Genomic DNA, 11,360 nt, shown 5'->3' on the forward strand with positions numbered 1-11,360 from the left:
ACTCGATTATAAAAAAATAATATATAAAATAAACAAGTGTAATAATATTATATACCTAGACATCTATAAAAATTAAATCTTTTATAAACAATAAAATTTATTTGTTTTTTTTTGTATTCTTGTAACTACTAGTACTTTCCTACCCACCTGGTCGTTATCAACTCATATACGGCTCACTGCTGAGCTCGAGTCTCCTCTAAAAACATGTTAATTTAATTAGAATTCAAAAAATATTAGATATTTGTACATTATTTTCAAAAACTTCGTCACAGTTGCAATTTTCGTACCGCAAGGGGTTGGTTTTGTAAAAGTCGTTTTTTATTAATATTTGTTCCTGTCACTTGAATAAAAAAAGAATGTCCATTGAATCATAAGATAATTCAGCTGAAATGACAAAACGAACATTGAAAGTGTAAGTGTAAGTATGAATATAACTTAAAAACCGAATAATTTCGGCTAACATATATTGCGTTATTTTAGTAGGCCTTGATGTCAGCTACCACCCTGCAAAGTATGTCGTACTATTTACGGAACACCCTGTATAAGTTATAAATCAGCATATAAATAGTAAGAAGAAGATAAAAAAACAGCCAAGTGCCTGTCGGGCCACGTGCAGTGTAGGGTTCCGTACATTATGTTCTTATGCAATTCTCAAAAATACCAATAAAGATAAAGGTATCCACACCATGGGATAGACCATAACTGAGTCAGTGAGCCGAATATGAGTTGATAATGATGATGATGATGATACGACCAAATGGACGACTAGCATATTCTTCAGCCATGACATAAACCTCATGTTACGATTTAAAACTGAAGATTCAATTCGTTTATTTATAACATAACACGAACTACGAACTAATAAGGCGATACCGAATATTTCTAACGACAAGACAAATCAATTTTTTAAAAAAATCTATTAACAGATATAAATTAAAAACAAATTATTTAATTTTATAACCTCTCGTATGTGGGCGGTCAAGTGATCGGAAATTTACAGATATTATACATCTGTGTCGTGTCCTAAATTAGGACACGAAAAATGCTGTAAACTAGGGAACCAAACTATGCCTTAGTCTATGTATATATTTTATCATATCGTAGTTTGATGTTTAAAACCGGTTTTTGAATAGTTTAGTCACCCCTTTATCAATTTAATAAGCACATCCGTGGTACAAAAAAAGTTGAAAATCGTTGTTTATCTGCGACCGAGTCAGTCCGGAATTCTTTTTTTTTTTATTCTATACAAGTTAGCCCTTGACTACAATCTCACCTGATGGTAAGTGATGATGCAGTCTAAGATGGAAGCGGGCTAACTTGTTAGGAGGAGGATGAAAAACCACACCCCTTTCGGTTTCTACACGGCATCGTACCGGAACGCTAAATCGCTTGGCGGTACGTCTTTGCCGGTAAGGTGGTAACTAGCCACGGCTGAAACCTCCCACCAGCCAGACCTGGACAAATTAAGAAAATCTCAATCTGCCCAGCCGGGGGTCGAACCCAGGACCTCCGTTTTGTAAATCCACCGCGCATACCACTGCGCCATGAAGGCCGTCAAAAATTCACGGCTTTTGGAGCAGTATAAAAAAATGTATTGAAACATCTTCTTCTTTGTTTTTATTATTTTATTTTTTGTGTAAGATTCAATGAAAATAACATAATAGTAATTACAGCAATCTTTTATCTTTTTAATAATCAGCAAATAAAAAGGTAACCCAGAGGTAATCGAGACTATTTCTCAGTACAGTTGCAATGCAATTCATATTTAGCTGTAGTGTGTTTTTCATGATAATGAAAAAATATACGATAACAAGGAAACAATTGAATTTATACACAATAAAAAGTAGATTTCGAGAAAATCTGGTTTTTCTAAACCCTAAATCAAAATTAGTACTGAAAACCCTGTCTGCGTTAGCGTCCGGAATCAGGACACACAGATGTGCAAAATTGACGCAATCGTCCAATTAGGTGTTTACATTTATAACTACACGTGTTTATTATCTATTTCTAACTACCAAAAAGTCAGTTAAAGTTTAGATAGTGAGTTCAAGATGTCGCTCTATCTAAAATTTTATTATGATAACAAAACGTAACACCTAACCGTGAAACTTGTTTCAAACAAGTCAGATCAATGTGTCCAACCAACATTTACTCTTCTCACGTCATATAATGAAGCTATTATCTATTATACTCGTATACTGTGAGTATTTTTTATTATGGTTCGGTTATTAATATAATATAACTTAATTGATTATGAAACACGGCTAAAACTCACGTGATATTACGTCGGAGTATGCCCGACTAGTTTCGAACCCATACGGGGCCCTTAGTCATGAGCTGGTTCTTGCATCGCGGCACGATCCAAACTGACCCGTATGGGTATGGGTTCGAAACTAGTCGGGCATACTCCGACGTAATATCACGTGAGTTTTAGCCGTGTTTCATAATCAATTAATATGAATAACACTCACGATAGTTTAAATTCTAAAATAATATAACTTATCTACACTAAAAACTAATTTTATACTAGTAAAGCTACAACCTTAAGACGTTTTCGCTTAACTGTAATCAAGGGTCGATAAAAAATTGTATTTTTGTATGTTACGATTAAATTCCAAACTAATAGACTGATTTAAAAGATCCTTTCACCAATAGAAAGCTGCATTATCAGGCCCTTTTACAGAGGTGGTGTAAATATACAACACTTTTGTTTTTTTTCATAGCGGTAGGTAAAAGACGTATGTACTTATGATTATCAATTTCCATAATGAGCTACTACTATTATGACTTGCCATAAAGACGTATGTACTTAGCTGATTGCGTTGATGTGTCTTTTATCGAGATGTTTTCTTACATAGGCTATATTTTATCCCCGTATTCCAAGGGGAATGGAATGCCGGTAAAACCGCGAAGTTCTGCTAGTTGACAAAGTATATTATTCGTAATCGTAATCGTAATGTTAGTTAATATTATTATAAATTAAGTTTTATACATCCCCGTTAATAACGTCAAATTATTTTTTATTTATTGCTTGACTGAACCCCAATATTTTTGTACGAACCATGTAAATTAATTTTGATAATTTTACCAAAATGTAAATGTTCGCTAAACGTTTGTGAATTGCGTATTTGTTTGTTTTTATTTCTATTATTGAAAGAAACCAAAATTTCAATTTCAGGTTATTCACTTACATCATTACCTTAGAACTGATATTATTGAATTCGTATTTTTTACAATTTAATATCTTTAGTAGATAACATTAATCTGGAATAAGTTGTTGCTAACTGAATGCTATAAATATAGAAATAGAGATTTGAAATGTCTTTTATACTAAGATAGAGACTAACCAGGAAATGCGCAAATAAATAAATAAATAATAACGACGTTGATCTAAGATATACTCTTGAAGTACACAACAAAACGGAATTTAATCTGAGTATTTTTATTTATTCTGAGTATTTAAGCAACAGAAAATAAATAAACTAATTGAAGAACTAAGAACCTAATAACCTTTAATAGGTACGATGTGATCCAGTGTCTCGTATTATTAATAACATTATTATTATTACAGTATCCCTCACTGTCATAGCGATTGCAGACCTAAAGGAAATTGAAAATGTAGTCCACGGTGCGAGCATCAAGCTTGCAGCAAAAATGTTTTACGTAAGCATTGATATGCGATTACTTGTATTTATAACCCTTTTAACACTAACTAAAATATAATTTTAATGCACATATTACAGGAGGTGGCAAAGGGAAATGCAGACAAAAGCTTTGTTTTATCAGCATACTCTGTCTTGTCACCGCTTGCTCTCTTTAGTTTAGCTGCTAGAGAAAAAACTCAAGATGAACTTTGGGACGTCATTGGTACAAATAATGACAGTTTTGTAAGTTAATTTTCAGTTCATCATAAAATACACCACTTAATCTTGAGAAATTTCTAGATAAGAAATCTTTTGACCTATTTTACATTAACATGCTTATATTTTACAGACTAAAGAAGTGTATGATTGGAAGTATAATAGAGTGAAATCCTTAAAAGGGGTTACACTGAAAACAGCAAGTAAGATTTGCTTAGCTCTGAACTATGACGTTTACACAGATTTTGGTAGGGGCAGATGGGACTCTTTTGGTACTGAGTTGGTAAATGTTGATTTTGACCGGAATATCGTAACTTCGAGGAAAATCAGTACTTCGGTAAATATAAAAACTAATTTTATAGTAAAGCTACGACCTTAAGACTTTTTCGCTTAACTGTAATCAAGGGTCGGATACATAGCGGTAATCCTTGTGTTGGCACCTATTGTGAGAAGGTTGCTTACTCTGTAACACCGATTGCTTGAGCACTCAAAAGCCTCGTAATAATAATATTTAATTTATCACAAATTAAAAAATGTTGGTATTTTAGCAGACTCAGAAGTGGTTTACCAAAAATAAGAAACCAATGTCGACCAATGATTCACAATATTTGTCAGGACAACTTAATTAACAAATCAAACTTTAATCAAGATGAGACCCTTGAACCTTGAGCAGTCCCAGAGGCTTGTGACTCTGGGAGCAGGTATATGGGATCCCTTCCGACATGCCAACACTTATCATTCACTGCTCAAGCTATTCTCCCCGCCTACCCCAAGTAACCCATAAAGAATTACACAACAATAAATGTGGATGGCTCGAACGCCACGAGAATACTGAAAACGACAAAATCACAAGTCACTCCCATCCGACGGCCCCCACCTACTAATCCTACTGTTCACGGAAACAAGTCTCGACACCTAGCGTAGGCACGAGCCAACACAAGATCGAGCGACGTCATATCCGTCTCAGACTACAATTTCCTACAGTATAGATAAAGAAATTACAGAAAATCATCAGGAATTAAGCTCTAGTCTAGGCTCTACTACTTCTCGAACAGTAAGTAACAGTTCAATAATGGTACTAAAATTAAGGGCATCATAAGAATTGCGTAAAAATATTGAAACTAAATAAAGAGTGAGATCATAATAATTAATAATCATATATTTGTATAAACAGGTAGAGGAGCGCACCAATCATATGATTAAAGATATAATTAGTGCTGATGATGTGGACTTATTCACCCGAGGTCTATTAGTCGACGCAGTTTATTTCAAGGTAAGTTATTATTATTTTTTTGGGAAACTCAGAAGTGGATATAAAAATAAAAATAAATACCAATGCTATAATGCACAATGGTTATTCAGAACACTTGTCAGGAAAACTTAATTAACAAATCCAATCAAACTGTAACTGTAGCCGAAATACAACAGAGTTAAAACAGATAGAGATTCTCCCAGCTGTAATAATCATATTTTGTCAGATTAATTTTTTTTTTTTTTTTTTTTTATTCTTTACAAGTTAGCCCTTGACTACAATCTCACCTGATGGTAAGTGATGATGCAGTCTAAGATGGAAGCGGGCTAACTTGTTAGGAGGAGGATGAAAATCCACACCCCTTTTGGTTTCTACACGGCATCGTACCGGAACGCTAAATCGCTTGGCGGTACGTCTTTGCCGGTAGGGTGGTAACTAGCCACGGCCGAAGCCTCCCACCAGCCAGACCTGGACAAATTAAGAAAATCTCAATCTGCCCAGCCAGGGATCGAACCCAGGACCTCCGTCTTGTAAATCCACCGCGCATACCACTGCGCCACGGAGGCCGTCATCATAACACTGTAGCCGACTGTACGCCGAGTGTATTATATCACAAGCCACTCACACGCTTGGCCGTCCCCACTACCTTAATCCCATATTATTCATTCATGGAAAAAACTAGCGCCAACCATCGACAGCGCGAGCCAACACTAAATAGTCAAGTGACATCATATCCTTCTCAGACTATTTATTTCCTACACAATATTTACTATTCTTAAATGCACCGATAGAAGATTCCCATTACACATAAGATCAGAAGAAAAGTAGAGAAAATCTTTCTGCCGCGTAGTATGACATAGCTCTAAATCTCCTTTCTTGTATGTGGGAAAGAGCCAGACTTATCTCATTTTAAGAAGGCCATTTTATGAAAGTTTGTCGGCCCATGCTGCTACAGTAAAAGCCTCAATTTAAAGCCTCAATAGGTCAACGGTAAGAGCGGTCGGACTCATCAAACAGGGGTGGTGGTTCGATCCCCGCCCCGTTGGTCTATTGTCGTACCCACTCCTCGCACAGTCTTTCCCGACTAGTTGGAGAAAAATGGAAATATTGGTCATATTATACAAGATATGGCAAATATTCTTTAAAAAAAACCTTTATACAGTAGTATGAAGTGTTCAAGCCGTGGCTTTGTAAAAATAAGACAGGTCCTCATTATTTGGAAGTCCGCAGGTTTTCCTCTACGTAAACCAAAGAAGCAGTTACATACACAGTTACATACAGACAAATGTCCAGCAGTGGACGTCCATCGGCTGATACTAATGATGATGTTGATTTATTTCTTTTGATGAGTAACGTTTTTTTGGGTGTATAGGGGCAATGGAAGGATTCTTTTAACAACAAGCTTACGAAAGAGAACGATTTCCATATCAACAATAGAGACACAAGTAAAGTCCAGATGATGTACAGAAGAGGTAACTACAAGTACACAGAAAGCTCCACGCTAAGATCTCAGGTAAATATATACTCGGTATATAAATAATTATTTTAATGCAAAATCAAAGCCAAAATTACAAATAACGAAAATTAGTGTTTTATCAAATTTTTATATTCCGGTCAAGAACGGCTTATACATTTGATATGAAACTATTTCAAAATAAATTACAATTTTGTTACGAACTTAATAGAAGTTTTTTACTCTTTGGTTTTTGTATAAATAACTGAAAATATATGCATTGATATTGGAGAAACTCAATCAACGATGCTCATATAAGCGAAATATTGTTCACGATCCTTGACAATTATTATTTACAGGTTATAGAAATTCCCTATAAAGATGGAGAAGCGTCCCTAGTTGTGGTTCTACCCCGTGAGATTGAAGGAATTAAGGATGTACAAGAAATACTCAAAGACCCGAACGTTTTAGATAACGTACGGAGAAGTATGTTCAAAACAGGAGTTGACTTGTATCTCCCGAAATTTAGAATTGAAAGTAGAATTGACCTAAAAGATGTTCTCGAAAAGGTAATCAATATTAGTTATAAATATAAAATGTCTTTGAAAAATATTAGTTTAATATGATGAAGCAAGTTAATGGAAAACCATACGTTCGAGGTATTACAAATTACACCCCTAAGGAAAGAAAGAGTCCGTAGATGTTGTAACTTATTTAGAGGTACAAGCGGGTTATAGGAGGTACCTACAGTAGATATTTGAAATAACCTAAAATAAATTGAAGTGACATAATCTCTAAATTCAATGGGCGGATTTTGATGCAATGTTTAAGTAAAGATTGTACGAAAACATGTAGGCTTTAATTTATCAAGACCTTAAGAAACAAAGAACAAAGTTGTCAGGACAAAATAGAATTCCTAGTGGCGTATGCTAGTTTATTATTAGTCCAAATATATTTTACTATCCAAATCCAGACAAATCTATCAAAATTGAAACCCATAGAGTTTGAGTTGTGCCTTGGAAGACAAATATCATGAGAGACCACACGGTAAAAGTAAATAAATAATATGACTTAACAAATGAACTATGTAAGAACGTGGTTGTTGTATATGTACAGTAGAAGTCGGTGCGAGACGAATATCGGCAAAATCTCTCTAAAGTTAGTTTAAAGACCTTAGCCTAAATTCTATATAATAACGGGTATCTCCAGCTGCATTATTAGTATCTTACAAAAAATTTGCTGGTCTAGGAGAACCACACGATCAGAGAAGGGAATTGTTAATATTTCTTATAAATGAGCTATTAACCTGCCTGGGTTACATTTCTCGAAGTCTTTCTATTATGGCACGTTGAATACATGGAATGTTAAGACATACGTCTTTTTAATTTAATATAATTTTTTTAACAACAACCGTTATAATTCTTGTCTTCTTCTTCAGGCTAATGTCAAACATTTATTCAGCCAGTACGAATGCAGATTAGATTATCTTATACGGGTCCGAGGTAATATGTACATAAGCACCGCAGTCCAAAAAGCATTGATTGAAGTAGATGAGGGTGCCGAAAACGTTTCTTCGATATGTAAGTTTATAGTTCTATATTTATAGTAATAATTAATGGACCAAACAGAATAAACACCGCATACTAATCATTCCCGGAAAACTGTGAGTCAACGCATTTGGATCGGTTTAAAGCAAAAACTTGGACATCCTTGAATGTAACTCATGAAATGACCGACAGTGCCTTTGGCATTTGGAAAAAAATTAAAATACGTAATTTTCAACTAGAGTTTATATAGTAATCTTCTACTAATTTTTATTTAAATTGGTATATTTCCGACACTTATTCCAATAATAATAATTCTTATTTTTTGACTTGACAACATCTTATAATTCGAAGAAGCCATCGGCACGCTCGAAAAAAGATGACGTCAGGCGTCGTTCCCTGGCTTGTGTCTAGGGTTGTCAACTTTTTTACAAGAAATAAAGTATATTCTGGTCTATGAAGATTATTTTCTCTTAAAAATGCAACCATTACATCAGTATAACGTTGTCACGTTCACCTGACTTTTACAGACAACCGATTTTTTTATACATTTTTAACTAAAACTACCCTATTATGTTTACACGTATGTAGATGTAGATACATTTTAATATTTTGATTTACAATTATGAAGCATTGAAATGATGTTAATCTCAAAGTAGATAAAAGTGGCATCAAATGGTGCGTGTAAAAGCTACTTCGTCGCTTGTCCAGCTGACTAGTTTGGCTGACGCACTACCGTGTGTCTCGATAATCAAAATATAAAATATGATTTACTCCATTCTAAATTTTGTCATTATTATTATTTGATTGTTTTATTAGGTACTTATATTTTAATATTTCATTGCAGTGGACTTATTCTCCGTTGTCGGCGGTCGGCCATACAATTTAACTGCAAACCATCCGTTTATTTTTTACGTATTGGAAGGAAACAATGTCGTATTAAATGGACAATTCTATTCATAGGTATTTATCTTGTATTTTCATTAATTTTTTGAAAAATAAAATAATGACATTTTGACGGCCTCCATGGCGCACTGTTATGCGCGATTTACAAGACGGATGTCCAAGTCTGGCTGGTGGGAGACTTCAGTCGTGGCTAGTTGCCACCCTACCGGCATAGACGTACCGCCAAGCGTTTTAGTGTTCTGGTACGATGTCGTGTAGAAACCGAAACAAGTTAGCAACAACAACTAACAAGTTAGTCCGCTTCCATCTTAGATTGCATCATCACATACCATCAAGTGTGATTGTAGTCAAAGACTAACTTGTAAAGAATAAAAAAGTAACAGTTTTAAATGTTTTTGGAAATACACAAAATAATTAGTAGTAATAATGCGTAGTTTAGCGTAGCTTGTTCAAGTTTATATAGAAATCCACCCAGACACAGGAAAACATCCATGCTCATCACACAAATAATAAATTTGAAGCCATGGCCATGTAGAAGGCAGAACTACCCACAGAGCCGTCAAATAGTAGATTGTTATACAAGGGGCTAAAAATATACGAGGTATTTTAGGGCCCGAGACATAAGGCGAGGGCCGCTAAATAGAAACCGAGTTTATAATGGGTTTAGCCCCACGTGTTACACTCTGCATTTCACTACGATTGCGAGAAAATAAAATAGTTTAGTACAATATTCAATGATTTATTTTAATCAAAAATTAAATGTACAAAGTCTACAATTTTGGATATTAAGGGAGATGCTTTTACCCGGTAACATAATTTCCGATTACTGTGAAGATGAATAATGAGTATGTGAGGTAAATGTGGGAGATAATAGTTTAAAAAACTCCTTTCGTAAGTGAATCCATTCGTTGTTGTTTTCTCCACTTTACCTATGTAGGTATTTAAGTAAATGCGTCTCGACTTTGATGGTAACAGATTGAAAATTTCATCCATCTCCAAATTAAGAACACCATTCTTTACTAGATGAAGACAACAATAACAATTAATGTTGAAAAATATGTAAATTTCGGTCACAAATTTACAATGAATTTCTTTAAAAAAAACAAGTGTGTATTAATCACGCCAATTGTTTTTAAATTCTCGCTTATTATTTTTATTATTATTTAACATGAGAAAAAGGCAAAGGTATTACACCGTACAGGATGTCCCATGTCTTCAAATCTTGCTCTATTCGCAACTCAATAAAAATTAAATAAAAAAAAATGAACGCATTCCACAGTCAAGAACGCTGCATTTCATTCCAATTTAAAGTTTTTTATTTATTTTTTAAAACAAACAGGGCCTTACCTATAATGTTTCTATTTTTGAATAAAACCTCCTCCGTTTTATAGTAGGCTAGTACTTGGCTAGAACTCGTAACAGACAAGAATTAAAAAAATAACAATATTACTTTAGCCCCTAGAGGCTGAAATACTTGTTTAGCCCCGCTGTGGAGTGGTAATATGACAGTGTTTTTGAGCAAGTGTAGTAAAAATAAATTGTTTATCCTTTTCATTATTCTTAGAAATAATTACCACATATTCAAAACGTGTTCAATATTCCCTTTTTTCCCCCTTTTTTTTGGATTTGTTTGGCTTTGGGATTTATACTTCCCAATTCACTTTGACAGCTCAGTGAGATTTTTGGGATTTAATCTGCCGCAATGGCTGCATTCAGTTTAACGACAAATACCTACAAGTCCATTCTTCCACATATTCTATTTCTTTGATATAACATCGGAACGTTACGCAATGCCTGTGTTAGTTAGTAGTGAGTACTACAATACTAATAGTCTACGGGTGGAAATTGTATAACTTGGGCGCTTTAACTTGACACCTGGCTACTAAGCACAACCAAACAAACACAGTAGAAACATCATTCGAGCCAGGTGCCAAGTTAATCCTCACGAGCTGTACCTACCTACCCATATCTTTGCGTCCAGCCCTTTAATTATTAAGCTATTTGGAAGTTAATTAATCAATCTATACTAATATTATAAAGCTCCAGAGTTTGTTTGGTTGGTTGAACGTAATCTCAGAAACTAACTAGTCCGATTTGAAAAAAAAAATTAGTGTTAGATAGCCCATTTATCGAGGAAGGCTATTTATTATCCCCGTATTCCTACGGGAACGAGAACCACGCGGAATCAGAAACAGCGCGGCGGTTCACTGTCTGTCTATGATTTCTAATTATCTGAATTATATCAAGTACTTTTGTGTCTGTCTGTCTGGGTTAATCTCTGGAACAGCTGAACCGATTTTAATGGAAATTTCACTAGAAAATATCGGAGTTTACTATGCAACATA

General features: G+C 34.6%; 1 protein-coding gene across 1 annotated transcript; it reads left to right on the forward strand.

Annotated features, from left to right (window-relative positions):
- The first annotated feature begins 489 nt into the window (after positions 1-489).
- Positions 490-5,294, forward strand: LOC128198282 (antitrypsin-like). The gene is made up of 6 exons (XM_052882667.1): positions 490-511; positions 3,572-3,663; positions 3,744-3,887; positions 3,994-4,143; positions 5,035-5,133; positions 5,223-5,294. Exons 1-6 carry the CDS (start codon positions 490-492, stop codon positions 5,292-5,294), a joined length of 579 nt encoding a protein of 192 aa, XP_052738627.1.
- Positions 5,295-11,360: the final 6,066 nt, after the last annotated feature.

The sequence above is a fragment of the Bicyclus anynana genome, chromosome 7, assembly GCF_947172395.1.
Source record: "Bicyclus anynana chromosome 7, ilBicAnyn1.1, whole genome shotgun sequence".
NCBI lineage: Eukaryota > Metazoa > Arthropoda > Insecta > Lepidoptera > Nymphalidae > Bicyclus > Bicyclus anynana.

Bases quoted from the DNA above. Each gene is read 5' to 3' on its own strand.
- LOC128198282 (XM_052882667.1), top strand. From the start codon at position 490: ATGTCAGCTACCACCCTGCAAA. The intron at 3,888-3,993 runs GTAAGTTAATTT...TATATTTTACAG, and splicing joins GTACAAATAATGACAGTTTT to ACTAAAGAAGTGTATGATTG. The intron at 4,144-5,034 runs GTAAATGTTGAT...TTGTATAAACAG, and splicing joins ACTCTTTTGGTACTGAGTTG to GTAGAGGAGCGCACCAATCA.